This window comes from Chaetodon auriga, chromosome 17 (assembly GCF_051107435.1).
Source record: "Chaetodon auriga isolate fChaAug3 chromosome 17, fChaAug3.hap1, whole genome shotgun sequence".
Taxonomy (NCBI): Eukaryota; Metazoa; Chordata; class Actinopteri; order Chaetodontiformes; family Chaetodontidae; genus Chaetodon; species Chaetodon auriga.
This window is the reverse complement of record NC_135090.1, coordinates 21,389,620-21,404,589: the sequence shown is the minus strand read 5'-3', so window position 1 is coordinate 21,404,589 and position 14,970 is coordinate 21,389,620. Positions and strand designations below refer to the sequence as shown.

Here is a 14,970-nt window from a genome sequence, read left to right as displayed (position 1 = left end):
TACACTGTTAATACTGTATAATAATATCCAATACAGTAACTTTACTGTAAATATTACTTTTGTGAAGCTTATAATGTGTTGTTATTGCTGACTGGCCATTTTTTTTAATAGTACTTTGAGATGCTGTTGGAATTTTGTTCATTAACTTTTCTAAGCTGGGAAAGGGTGTTTGGTGATTTTCTACTTTCATGGGAGATTTATAAGATAAGTTAAGACACAACTTTTTAAAAAGGAGACATAGAAAATAACAAAAAAAACCCAATAAAAATGGATACAAAGTAAAAATCAACTGTATGTTCGTACATTATATACAAAAGAGTATAAAAATAATATTGCCTTGAATATTTGAATTGCACATGGGAGGATATGGGTAATAAAAGACAGTGTTTACTCTCTGAGACTGATCCATTATATTCATTCATCTAACACATTTTCAATAATGGAAATGAGTTTGAAATATATCGTCGTTTCTAGGACTGGGAGAGGCAGCCCCCCCTCCCGGAGTCAGACCTGTTGGAAAGGAGCTTGCAGGAGAGTTCATGGTGCCTGTGTCCTGGTTGGACTGAGCACGAAGAAGTAACAGAGGAACGTGTGGGTCCCTCACCTGCAAGGTGGAGAGGTTTGGTGCATTGGCTGCAGCAGCAGGTGAAGGCCGTGTCTGGGTGTGCTGACCCTGGGTGACTGGTGTGTGTCCACCACAAGTCAGCAGCACAGCTTCATAGGCAGATTCTTCAGGTCTCTCAAACTCTGCTGAAACTATGGGACACTAATGTCTTCGAGTACTATACAAATATTTTCACCTGGTTTTGATTGTGAGAAATTTTGGAACTAAAATTATTCAGGAAATATTTTGTCCTAAACATCCACCAATCTGCTAACTGCTTTGACCTGTTGTGTATGCTAAACATGTTTGAACATGATGAAACAGTCAGTTTTTAATTGAAACCCTATGAACTTATATCGTTTATATGGTTAACAAAAAACAAATCTAAAAATTTATTTTTAAAAAATAAAAGTGATAGCTAATTGATTGAACTGACTTAGATTTGACTCGCAGAGGTTCATTACACACGACACACTGATTTACAAACGATCTGCACTCACGCCTGCCTCTCATGGCACTTTCATCTCTCTCCCTTTCCCTCTCTCTCCCTGCGCACCTGAGCTGATGCTGCAAAACAAGGCCACGTGGGACTGACCAATCAGAACGAGAGGAGGGCTCCGAGGATTGGGTGAAAGGGGCGCGGTGAGTTGCGCGGACAGAAGCCTGATTGGCTGGCCGGAGGCTCACTCTTCTCTGTTGGCACAGCGCGGTGCGTGGTCCCGCTGTCACATTGCATTTACCTGAAGTGTTCTTCGTGGTTTATAAGGCCAGAATTTTCATCCCACAGATACAAGGACAAGAAAGCAGGAAGTAGAAAAGGTAAATCCTCTGCCTGCTCTTGTCACTAATTTTTTTTTTTTTTTTTTTTTTTTTTTTTTTTGAGCGAATCAAAGACGGAGAGAAAACGGTTTTCACTGCCTGCCGAGAGTTCAGTGAGCAACATTAAAGCACTTACTCACAGCTGAAAAGAAAGACGCCATTGTGCGTTGGGAAATATTTGTGTAGGCCTATCATTAAAAACGTTCAGTTCACACTCTCAGACGCTTCTCCGTACACGTAGATCTACGTGCGACGAGAGCGCAATTACGCACGCCCTCTTTCTCTCTCTCTCCCCCTTAACCAGTCACTCTCTCTCTCCACACACACACATACACACACGCTCTCACTCTTCGTGGGAGTAAGTGTGTAAGTAAAGAAGGGGAGAGGGAAAGAGAGAGAAGGGAGAGAGAGAGCGTGATTCCAGGTCTCTCTCTGCTGCTCGCTCCACTTCGGGTACTTGTACCCAGTCTGACTCAATGGGGCTCTAGCACTAAGGGGTTAAACGTTAAAATAAAAGATATTTATTCACCCCAAACCCCCTTTAGTGTTTAGGTTTTGTGCATTAACATAGACAGAGATAGGTAACTCATTACGGAAAGTCTCCGGGAGAGAGGTGTATACGTCTCCAGAGGCGTGCCTTTTTGTCTATTGCCTCGCAGAAGGTTCAGTCGGATCCCTGTCGTCGGCTGGCTTTCTGTGAGAGGATAACTTCCACCATATCCTACATTTACAGCTCAGCCAGGCTGGCAAACTACTGCAACACTATGGATACTGGAGATTGTCCCTTCCGGAAGAAACGGAGACCATGGCGCATGGACTTCTCATCCTTCGCCTTGGTAACGGTGGCGCTCGCCGTGTGCCAAACGACCGTGGTTCGGGCAGGTAAGAAGTTTTCTCTTATCGATAGTTGTGGTGTTTATTGTGCGTTTTAAACGAGACTCGGTCAGATGATTTGGCTGTCTCGTGTGTTGTTTTTTTGTCGTTGCAAAGGTGTTCGAGGTCTTCGTTGTCTTCGTGGATTTGCCGTGCGTGATAGACGTACACCTCATCCATCAGCGGACACTTACGCACCTGACGCGCATCTTTACTTTCTCCCCGAGAAATGTCGCCAACAACACCCCAACAGCAATAACCACGCAATATCCAAACATGTAAAGCTGTTTGGAGGTTTTTACGTCAATATCTGCACATTTAGAATTGATCTCTGCTGTCAACACCGACTCAAATTCCTAAAGCGTCCCAGGTCGACTTGTGTTTTCTGCCCAAGGCTTTAAAACTGACAAAAGTTAGTTGAAAATATGAAGGAGTCATGCGACGGAAATCTGATTGTCCCATAATGGACCGTGCCGAATTTAGGTGATTTTAGGCGCCGCGTCCGTACAGGTCCATGCCGTTTTTCCGTTTATTTGTGTTGAACAAACACTTTTTCCTATGGGGAAGCTGAAGTCTCACCAGCCTCAACATGCCCTGTCCGATAATGGACGTTACGCACGGTCTGTTACCGAGCAGCGCTCACAGAGCCTTTTCATAGCCGGTTATTCGCTCTTTTGCTGCTAGAAAACATAGAAACGCGTAATTATGCTTCGATCAAAAGTTTTTTTGTCTCCCCTCTCAACACCATTTCCTCGGCTGCCCCCCTCTCTCGGCGTGCATGGAGCCTGCTGACAGGTGTCATCTCACCAAGTGTTGCGGTTGTAGCCGCTGAGCTCAAATCTTCCTGGCGCTCGGGAACTTTTTAGTTATTTTGACAAATGTACCTGATGTTGACATTTACTATTGATCTTCCTATAAACTTTATGTCACTATTAAGAATCACATTTACTCAGGGCAGGGTGATGCTCTTTTAACGCACCCTTGTCCGCAGGGGGCATGGGGTAGGACGGTGCAGAGAGCTGCTGCAGTCGCTCTTGGGAGTTTTGTTGACTAAACATCCCATTTACGATATTTGTAGCCTGCTAGTATTTTTCTGTATTGCAACTGGATGCTGGCCGGTGCATAAACTGTTGATACGGACAGCCCGTGAGCACAGTCAGGCTGGCTGAGTGTTTACCAGTTCATCCTGTGCACCCGTCCATCCATCACTGCCCAGGGAGGAGGGATTTCTGCATCCAGTCTGGAGGATGTGGCCTATGGAAAGTTTGCGTTTTTCCATGAACAGAAAATCAGATCATGTTTGTTTTAGTTTTATTAGTGATAACATAAATAAGTACAATCATATCAAGAATCGTTTTTCAGATGTGAGAGTTTAGAGGACCTTAGACTTATTTCCCAGCAGAAAATCGTCCGTCCTAAATTTGTGTGCCCCCTCCTCTCATCTCACACTCCGCAGTTTGAGATAAATTCGCCTGACAGGAATGATCTGTATGCGCTGCAGTTCCCTGACGGGCCGCTGGTCGTTCTGAGTTATTTTTAACACAGAGAATCCATTGATTCACCTGAGTCCAGATCAGCTCACATCTGACTGAAGACTTTTGATGCGGAATGGCACGCGGCAAGCCATCAAATAAATGAGAGATAATAAAGATAAACCATCACTTCACAAAGTGCAGCAGCACGTCTTAAAGTCGTGGCGTCTGAACATGAAGTTTTGTGAGGTTTCAGTGTACCTTTAAAATGATGAACTTGTGATTTTCGTTCGTTTGCAGTGAATCTGAAGCTGCTTGGAAGTATTTCCAGATTTTATTCCAGCTGTTGTTAGTTTGATTTCTTTGGCTGAGACACGTCGTGCAGGTTTTGAACAGAAAGCAGGTTTAGTTTACACAAACGCTTTTGGAGAAATAAATTCGCTTGAGAAGTTTCAGTTGACAGATGCATCAATGGCTCTTTATTCTTCGTTTGGATAACTTGCGGGGACAGCTGACGGACCAAGGGGGCTTTTGTAACATAAATTGCCCCCCTCCAGTGTATTCTTTGGCCCCGTTTCCAATTTCAGATTGCGAGAGGCGATTGCACCTTCCCGTCGTCTCCCGTGTGTATTTTGGAGGCGGAAGCCTGAGACATTTTTGCTTTTTATGAATAGGTTATTATGCGGCGGAGCACCTCGGTCGCAGGGGTTTGGGAGTGAAAGCGTTCAGTGTGTCCGTGTCTATGTGCGCTTTGTACAGTTCTGTTTGTGTATATGCGTCTGTAAGCTATGGATGTTTTTCCCAGTTCAGGGTGTGGAAATGTATGCCATCTGTGTGAATGTACCTCTGTGTGAAACACCTCTGCCAGGTTGTATTTTTCATCTTAAATGATGCTTGTGCTTATAGAGGCGCTGTGCGTCCAGAGGTGTTCGTTTGCTTGTAGAAAAAGTTTTTTTTTTCTAATCATCTGACTCTGTGATAAAGTCAGAATGACGAAAATTAAACACTCCTCTTACCAATAAGCGCGTGCATGGTCACGCATAGCGTCCCTGCGCGCTCGCGGTGGATTGTGTGCGCATGGTTGGCCAAAAGCGCTGGACCACTGTGCGCGCGGTGCGTCAATATGCGCGTTCCTGTGCGCGCAATGTGGCGCAGCGGCGCAGATGTTAGTGTAAACTGTAAGAGCGCCCCACCCAAGCAGTGAAAGACCGATTTAGAGAAGAAAGTGGTCAGAATCTTTCATGTTTATTCTCTCTTCTCTGGGAGAATGAAGTCTAGAAAAAAAAGGAGGAGGGACGGATGAAGTACAGCCATTACCCAGAGAGCAGTGGGCCTAGACAGGCATGAAAGCCCAGTTTTGTTCAAAGGAGAAGAAAATCAGAGGGCAATATTTTCTTGACATGGATGTTCCTCAACCTCATTTCAAAGCAGAGCTCCTCAAAGGGCAGTCTGTCTCTGCCTTGGCTAAACATAACTCACCCTTCTCTCTCTCTCTCTCTCTCTCTCTCTCTCTCTCTCTCTCTCTCTCTCTCTCTGCTGGTGAATAGAGCTCCTATATGTGGGGGCAGAGCAGAGTTTGACAGTTCATCCCTGTGACTCTCTGGAAGTGTGCAGTATTTCAGGCTTCTGCTGATCACATGTGACTCAGTGTGGGAGCTTGAAATTTGTCCCTGTCCCTGATTTTCTTATGCTTTGTCATAATTTTCCCATGGGCCCCTGTGACATCATCATCCACATCCATGTTCTCCCCCTTTCTTTTTTACACATATCTGTCATAGCTGTGGGCCAAAACCAGTAAGATTTTACTTTGCAGCCATGTAGTCATCAGATAATTTGTTGGACAGGAACTGGGTGAAATGAGTTTTGAACTCATCAATCGTCTGTCTTTCCTCTGCAAAATTAGAGTTAGTTCATGCAGACTGACCTTATATAGCACCAAAGTGACACACACACAGGCCACAGCTCACCCATAAACTTAACCATGTGTAATGTAAGATTGCTGTGTTGGTGGTGGAGCGCAACTTTGGAGGACAGGCTGCCTGGAAAACTGAGTTCAGGGCTAAACTTTCCCTCATCTTGGCCTGTTAGCATGTCCTCCAATTTACAGACTATTAACAGAACAGCTGAATATGTAAACACTGTCACAGTGACACACACACACACACACACACACAAACACACACACACACAGACAGCATAGGCTTCCCCAGCGTGGGATCAATAAAGTTATATCTTATCTCAATCAGGACCGTTGAGAGGCTTATCTGTGACTGTCGGCTTCACCGTCATTCTCAGCGTCTCTCTTCAACCACACATTTAAAATCACATCATTTGCAGGGACAGATAAGACTCAGACTGTGGTTGTAAAACAAAAAAATGCACAAGTCAAAGAAATCAATGTGAGGCTTCTGTTCTAAACCATGACATCCCCTCAAACTGTGAACTCATAAAAGCCTTTCTCAGACAAAACCACATTAGCTCTGCAGACTTCAGGGAACGTTGCGAGTAGAAGATAGCTCTTCCTTCTTTCTCGGTTTCGTAGGTGATGATTTTGTGGTTTCTCTGTGTGTGGATAGTTAGGCGTCGTTGCTCCAAGGCATTCTGTTTGAGCAGAAGATGTACAAGGACGGCAGGAGAGTGTGCCAACTTTATAATGACAGACTGTCTGTATAGGATGCTATTCCGAGTCACTGTTATTTTCCTTCTTCTAGGAAGTCAGTGTAGGAGGGTGCGGAGCCCAGCTGTGTGTTTTTACATGTAATGTTAATGTACATCTCTTTTCCAGACTCCTGTCCTGTCTAACCATTTGAAAATAGATTTAAATGTTGGTGTAAGCTTCCCTGGAAACAGACTTCAGTCCAGCATATATTGGATTAGACAGCAGGGTTTAAAATGTAGAAAACACTAGAAAACACACCAAAAAGTAATTGATCACAGGGACAGTACCTCTCCCTGCTGTTTCTTAACATATCAAGTGGCCTAATGCAGTAATCCCCAGTTATTTAACAATAGTAGCATGAAACAGTACTTTATTCTTTCTCCATGCATGTTTCTTTCTGATTAGGCTCTCTGGTATCTATCCCAGCATGCACTGGGTGGACGGCAGGGAAGCACCTTGGAGTCATTGCATCCTGTAATATAATAGCAACCCGACTATGTGTTGCATTTAAACTACTAAATGCAATCAGTATGAATGAATAAGTGTTGGCCCCATTAGTGCAGGAACAAAAAATAAATACAAATACTGTAATTAGTGTCGTTGAGTGTTGCACTAAGATCCAGACACAACACGCTGCAATCAAAGACCGCTGCAGCGCTCTTTAGCCGCCATCTCTCCTCACTTTTGTTCGTGCAGCTAAATTGCCCCAATAAAAACCCTCAGAATGTGGAGCAGATTTCTGACGTGGGGATTTCCACACTGAGAACTGTCACTAGAAACCGTGATGATGATTATTTGTAATGCTGGCTCACTGCTGTTACACTCCTCTTTATTATGAGTCTGACTTGTCACCTCTGGAAAGACAAGATACCACTCTTGTAGAAGATGTTTGTTTGTTATAAATATATCGTCGGTACCTTACACTGTTCCTTGTTTAGCTGTAAGGATTCGACCAGACAGATCATGCATCAGCACTCACCAGTTTTCAGAGGGCAGATTATAATTTTGCACTGTTTTGCTGTAAAAAAAAAAAAAAAGGTCCAGTTTGTGGAAATTGGCAGTTTTAAGTCAATTATATTTTCAGCAGTAAAATTTAACATCAGCTGAACCTAAATAAAGTTAAAGTGACTGTGAAGCAATTTAGTCTAACACGCATTTCCTTTTATATGAAGACAGTGATTTTGGACTCTGAGGTTTTGTTCAGTCGGAGCTGAGCTGTGAAGTCTAACCACTGAGCTGCTCTCTGAATTTAAGGGCGCTTGCCCTCCAGCAAGGGCACTTACAGGTGCCTCAGTCAAGGGCACTGACAGGAGAATTAAGAAACACCAGGAGAACATACAAACTCCTCACAGCAAGGCCCTGGCCAGGATTCAAACCCAAGACCTTACTTCTTTGAGGTGACAGTGCTCACGAGCCGCCGTGTTCTGGGCCTAAGACAGGTTTCTAATTTGTGCCCTTGCTGACTGTCTGTCCCATGTGATGGTACGTTACTGGGAACCACTGACTGTCTCCTGGTCAGGGCCCTGCGGCCCCACGTAGGCCTTGTGGTGTCAGCATCCACCCTCAGATCCAAACTAAGACTGTGGCCACCAGCCCTGAAACCACACGAGACTCCGGCACGATACACGTTGGCAGCGTCAATGCGGCACACGCAGACTGGCACAGACCACATAATGGTACACAGGGGACAGTAGACGACTCGGGCATATGCTGGCAGCAGCTCCTCAAAGGAGGTAATGAAGAAACCGCATCGGGCTGCAACACAGTAAAGGCTGGCACTGCCCTGTAGAGACGGATAAACCACACAGACTGTGGGATTCATTAGTAATGATACTCTAAAATTAGTGCTGGTGGAGGCAGGTGCAAGAAGATGAAGGCACAGCATCAAAAAGCTCAAGTTGTGACCTTGTTAGTGGCAAAGAAGTGGAGTTCTTTGACCATGAGAGATTGGACCTGCAGTGCACATCCATTAATATATAATCAGTGTTGTTAGAATATTTGATCACCTTTTTGTGTTTCTGCTCTCATGACAGAGGTGGTCAGTCCTTTTCTCCTCAGTGTGTAATTATGTTGTAATTATGTTGCGTGCAAAGGCCCACAGGCGGGCTCATATGTGAGAAATCGCCCCGCTGTCTGCTTTTTTGTGCTTTACACTGATTATTTCACTCACTTTGTAAGAGTTTTAAGTCACAGCACAGTTTGTGTTTTTACCACTGACTTGAACTTTCAGTTAGATTATAGATCCACATTACGCTGTTCAAACGCTCTGGTGTCACTGACATCGAGGCTCAGATTCACTTTTGAATCTCTCGTTCTTCTCTAACTCCTTAAGGTTTTATGTAAAGCTCATTTCCATCCTGACACTGAGTCACCTGGTGTCACTGGGGGAAATCAGTGACACATCTGTGATGGTGGGGTCACCTCACTTATCATTAATATGCTCCCAATCCCCTTTCCTCTCACACCTGGGTCAGGATTTACTGACATTCATCCAGCACCAAGCATAGTGCTGCATTGGCATCGCTGCTTTTGGAGCAGCTAGCCAGGCGCTGTCACATGATGTGACATCTACATGATAATTAGCACCCCACTGACAGACCAAACCCTCATTTCATGCCATATAAACAATGTAAAGTCTAATAACCCCCTTTTTATAGCATGGGTACTCATAATGGATTTTCTGTCTGTGTACATGAGGCATTATAAATAAATCGTAACTATAGAGCACCATGTTGAAAATTACAACCTGCAGGAGCTCATACGCCTCGCCATCGCGGTCAGCTGGGTGGATGGGGACACAGCTGGTGATTTCGGAACAACTGGAGTTTAGTTCACGGCGACTTGCAATTTTGAAATTAGTTTTTTTTTTTTTTTTTAAACTTTCTGTCATTTGTGTTCTCGTGTCCCCGCCATCTTTGTTCTTTCTTAGAAATGCCACAGGAGTCAAACGCTGAGACAGAGAATTGGTGTGCAGATGAATTTGTGCGTCCGTTTGTATTTGCGTGCGTTAATCTGAGGTCAGTATTGCACGTCGCTCTCGCTCTGTGTGTCTAACACTGTGGTCGTTGTGTAAAGGTGAGAGGTGAGGGGTCAGCGTGTCAGCTGGAGTGTGTGTCTGGTATTTGGCACAGCTGCACCAAGAGAGGAAAGGGCACACATGCGCACACACACACATAGAAATTGTTATACATCCAAAGCAGGAAGCCCAGAGAGGAAATAAAGTTTTTCCTCTGAAGCGAACTGAGAATCACACCGTTGTCACCTCACACAAGTCTGCAGTAACACTATGACCCAAGCCTAGTGTGTGTGTGTGTGTGTGCGTGCAATACACTCATGTGTCAACATAGAAACATATGCATAACCTTTAATTATATCACCCAGGATTGTCTTTGACTCAGTGCATGCTGGAATGGGCTTGAGCCCAAAGTATAGGTAGGTATAGAGATGGATGGAGGCATGGAATATATATGGAATATGATAATCATACCTCTCATAGGAGTCCCTTATTCCTATTATTTCATTAATTTGGGGTTGTGTACTGTTTCATTTCGGCTTTATGAGAAACCCAACAACTGTCTTGACCAATGATTCTGACACTTTGCGTGCATGCAGGGTCTAATCTGTGTGTCCATCTGCTTTGTGTTCAGACTGAAGAGGCGTTTGTGTGTCCTGCTCGTCGAGTCGTTTACCCTGACAGAATGCACAGACTCTGCTTAATAGTCACTCGTTACTTCAGCGTTAGCATTGTTTATCTCTCACTCCTGTAAGTGTGTCTGTTTGCACAGTCTGTGTACATGTAAACACCTGTGTGTGTGTGTGTGTGTGTGTGTGTGTGTGTGTGTGTGTGTGTGTGTATGTGTGTGTGTGTGTGTGTGTGTGTGTGTGTGTGTAACATCATGTGGCTGCAGCCCTTCAACAGACCTTGACTGTGCTCGGTTAACACTGGCGCCTGTCACCAAGTTCATTAAATCAGTTTTAGCTCCATCTAGTGGCGGCTGTGAGGAACTACAGTCATACAAGCGCTGCTGAAAAATCCTGCAGTTTTGCAGCACACCTCATTTTAAAGTGCCCACCTCATTGAAAGGATTGAACACAGGATGGAGTATCTAAGAAAGTGTTTTGGCTTCAGAAAAAAAGTCCCTTTTTCTAAAGTTCTGAATTGTTGATATTTTGAAGATTCTGCAAGATTCTCCGGATTAATAGAACAATTTCACATTCATTTACATCTAATGAGCGACATCAGGTGAATGAGTTTTAGTGATTAAGGCATTGTTTTAATGTTCTAACATGAGTGCCATACCGAAAACGGCCTTTTCTTTTCAGGCAGTGCAGCTGTCAGTTGGGTTAACTGTACAGGCTACTGTAATCTTTACCCACAGCGCTGGTTGTAACTGCCCTCACGTGCCTGGGAGCCCTGTTTCCTGTCTTAATGACACCAGTGTAATTGCCTGCGTTTACATCAAAGGGCTGCAGCCATCTGTGAGTGCTTATGGTAAGAAAGACCGATGGAGCGGGAAGAAGGAGAAGAAAGAAAGTAAAGAGAGAGTTTGTGCCCCCCGGCTCTCTGTTTTCCTACCTTGTCTAGTTTCATATTTGCCACTCCTCATCTTGTGATGTGTAATGGTGCCATTTTCCGTGCCTGACCTGTGTGAGTGTGTACCTCTGTGGCCCCGTGTGTTATTTTTGTGGGTGTGTTTTTGTCGTGATTGTGGTCCTCCAGGCAGGAAGGGCCCCGGCTGCAGATGTTAGCCGGGCGGGCAGCAGGGAACAGAGCGCCACATTGTACTGGGTGTGCTGGGGGAGCTTTGGCTGCAATCTGATCCAGTATCCTGCCATCACAGAAGCACGCTGTCTACTGTCACTGCCTGACCCCCAAAACACACACACACACACACACACACACACACACACACACACACACACACACGTACGCACCTTTGCCTGAACCTCTCTCTCCCACCTTCATCCTCTCACCGCCCTCCCTCTACCTCTTTCTCATTCCCAGCATTCCTGTGCAGATCTGCAAAAGTCTTGTAAAGTATGGAAAAAATTCAATGCACCTCAGGTCTTTGAAAGTTTCAAAAGTCTGGAAATTGCACTCAAAGTCAGACGGTTTGCTTTCATTTTCAATATTCTAACGTTTTATGGGCTGACTTAGTTGTGAAAACAGTCCGTTCAAGACTTTGCTGCCTGGATAAAAGTACAGAATTTTAAAAAAAAAGGAACCATAAATGAATACATGAATTTCCTTATTCCTCTTTTCATCCTCCTCTCGGCGTGCGCCTTCATTCATGCCTCGACTTGTCTCACGTTTCCGCTTTCACTAACTAATCTCCCGTCTGTTCATTTCCGCCTTCAAGCAGCTGTTTCTGATCTGTTTCAGATGGTTAATGTAGCGTCACAATGCCGCTCAATCTAACTCTTGCTTCCCCTCCTCCTTGCATGTTGCTTATACATCCTTTTCTTTCTCCCTTCCTTCCTCACTCCACCTCTTCCTCTTACCCCCCTCTTCTTCCTCTTTCTCTCCCTGGTGTAGAGTGACGTTAATGGACTGAGGTCTAGTCTGAGGCAATATTAATGCACCATTTGCTCTGTTGGGGTAAATATTACCATCTGTGGGCCTGTTTGACTAACTGTTGACTGTGAGACGCTGGGTGTCACCTAAACAAAAGCACCACTGATGGGCTCAGTGTGATTTTAGGACAAACACAGGGAAACTTCACATTAGAGGCCAAAATAAAGCATCATAAATTCCTGCTCTTTAAAAAGGTTTTATATGCAACGTTCCTTCATGTGTCATGCATGTCAGTTTCTGTTTTCATGATAAAAAGAGCCACGGTCGTTGAATACATGTGCATAATTTCATTTAATTTCTGATGATCAGGAGTCGATCCTCGATTGTTTGATCAAACAATTGCAAGAAAACATTTTGGAAGAGTTTTATTAACATCAGCATCACCCAGAGTGTTGCCTGGTGTATTGCTGACACACTGGTTGTCCACCTCCTTACTGTGCCAGTAGGTCACATATTCAGCGTTTGTGGTGATGAGCTCCTAACACTCATCATGTGAGAGTTAGTGCTGTGCTGTTGTGTGCTCTGTTGTACTTTTTAAGCATGCTGAGGTGTGCGTGATTACATACTTCCTGCTTCAATATGAGTCTTTTTAAAGCACCTGCAAATTAGAGTTTATCAAAGTGGCTGCTGAATGAAAAATGAAAGCAAGCTTCATTGCAGGAGGGCTCGGTTGTGATCTTTTCATCAGAGCTGTATTTTTGACATGGCCAACGCATCACTGCCTCCACAAGTTTATTATGAGAAATGCCACAGCAGGGCTGGCAGCAAATGAGTTTCATTGGCTGTTAACAGCAAAGTTAGCTCTCTGGTGCACCTCAAACACAGGAAGGCTAGCCAGGACCGAGGGAGGATAAGTGGCTTCAGGAAAATGTTGTTGAAAACTTTAACTTTATTGCAGCCTCACTTCAAAACCATAAGAATCCTTCACAATATTTTAACTGTCTAAAATGCGTGAGTGCAAGCCTGAATTTGAGTCAAGCATATTTGTTATTCCATCTTGAATTAGACAGCATAGTACACAGCAGCTTGACAATCAATGTATGTATGCATTGTATAAAGCAGCCTGACCTCTGACCTCTGTCACAGATCGTCTTCCAGTAGGAATCAACAGTGCGCTGGAATCCTTTAACCTGCCTTCACTGTGTACAGAATGCTGTTCTGTAACAAGACAGCACAAGTCGACCTATGCGACTAATCAGACATCTGCCCTTTTTTAAGATTTAATGCCTGCTGTGGTGAAATGGGTGCTGACATGAACGTGTAACTGTAAATTAGGCTATAAAAGATCAGTTCTTTCAAGATGTTTGTTTCCAAAAGGGTAAGACTTTGGAGGACATAGCAATGAACATCAGACAGCACTTAGATAGTGACTGTGGCTTAGATTTTCCTGCCGCCTCTGTGAGATTGATTTCCAGCTGCTGTTTGGTAGCTCGTGCGGGCAAATTAATTATAACCTAAGAAACATGATTGCTTTCATCCAAACTGTCTCGCAGTGCAGCGCTTATTCTACCATGAGTGGTCGAGTCAGATCCATGCTTTTCAAACTGGAACACTCACACTGACACAGTGCCTTCGAGCAATGTGAGAAAGCCAACAAGGTGAACCACAGCGCAGACTGAAGGTGGAGAAACAGACTGCCTGACCTCAGCGTGTGAAAGTGGAGAGAGGATGTGAGACTGTTGTGAGGGCGCATACTGTATATCTGGAGTGTGCGTGTGTGTGTGTGTGTGTACCTGAATTTTTTCGTGTTTGTGTGTGTCAGGTGAGACTGTGAAATGTTTCCTCATACAAATATTCCATTGACTCAGCGCTGTCGCATCAACAGCCACTTGTTTCAGCTGCTTGATAAACGTGAGCAGAATAGAGGCCACTGTCTCCGCTCTGATCTAAACTGAGCTTTACTGTACCTGCCTCACAGCGGTTCATATATGCGGCTTGGACTGCGGCCCATTTTTGCCCCGACACAGTGCTTCCTTTCTTACATTATACCCGAAATGTACAGTGGTAGCCATTGTGGACACCCCCTGTATCTGCCCCTATGTCACATTAGTGCTGCAAGAACATTTAAGATTACTGTCAAGATGAACTTTTTTTGATCCAGGTCAGGTTTCTGCAGCTGTGCAGATGGGCTGCACTGAAAAATGATCTCTATTTTGTATTTAGCCACATTGCAGAAGTAAATGAGCCTTTAGAGTGATTTATATACAGCCTAATGATGGGCCTTCTGAAAAGCTGTTATGGTCTTTATCTTTTATATGTTTGTGCAGGTATATATCATATCATACACCATAAAGCAGAGCAGCAGCAGGGTTTTATTGCCATGATTGCAGACATCACAGATTTACTGTATGTACACCTCAACATCCACAGACAGATGCAAACCAGAGAGTGAAGCGCTGTGTCCACAGACTCAGATTTAGATGTTGTATCTCTGGTTTTGTTTGAAAGCATCACAGATTTGCTGGATTATTGACAAACTTGTATAATTTACTATCATTGAAGGATATTTTCTTCGACATTTCATTTGTTTGCTTGCTGTGTTGCACACAGAGCAACCATCTGAATGAATTGTTGGTAAATGTGATGATGATTTTCTTCTCTTTCTTCTCTTCCTCAGACCCAGTGGATGTGTTGCGCGCTCTGCAGGTTCCCTCTCTCCCCGAGGGCGTGAAGAAAGTCCCTGGCTTCTGCACATCCCGTCGCTCCAGCAGCCCCGATCATGCTTACCGCATCAGCAAGAAGGCCCAGATCTCTGCCCCAACCAAGCAGCTCTTCTCAGGTAGGCCTCAACCGGACTCACCATCAGGTTGTCCGAGTATTTGGAGAGAAGTTGCCATAAAGCTGTTTAATAACTGTTATTATGAACTTAAAGAGGTACCATCATCTAGTGATTTAAATGATGGAGGACTTCTAAGAGACAGCTTTAAAAGAGATGGCCCTCTACAACTATTCAGTTTGAGTAGTACTC

The 14,970-nt window shown here is 44.3% G+C and overlaps 1 protein-coding gene across 1 annotated transcript in view; it reads left to right on the top strand.

The window, feature by feature from the left end:
• The first annotated feature begins 1,982 nt into the window (after positions 1-1,982).
• col11a2 (collagen, type XI, alpha 2) overlaps positions 1,983-14,970 on the top strand; it is a 43,976-nt gene continuing 30,988 nt past the window's right edge. The window contains exons 1-2 of the mRNA XM_076755093.1: positions 1,983-2,305; positions 14,620-14,781. Coding sequence (XP_076611208.1) covers positions 2,188-2,305; positions 14,620-14,781 — 280 coding nt within the window. The 5' untranslated portion in view covers positions 1,983-2,187. The remainder of the gene's footprint in view (positions 2,306-14,619; positions 14,782-14,970) is intronic.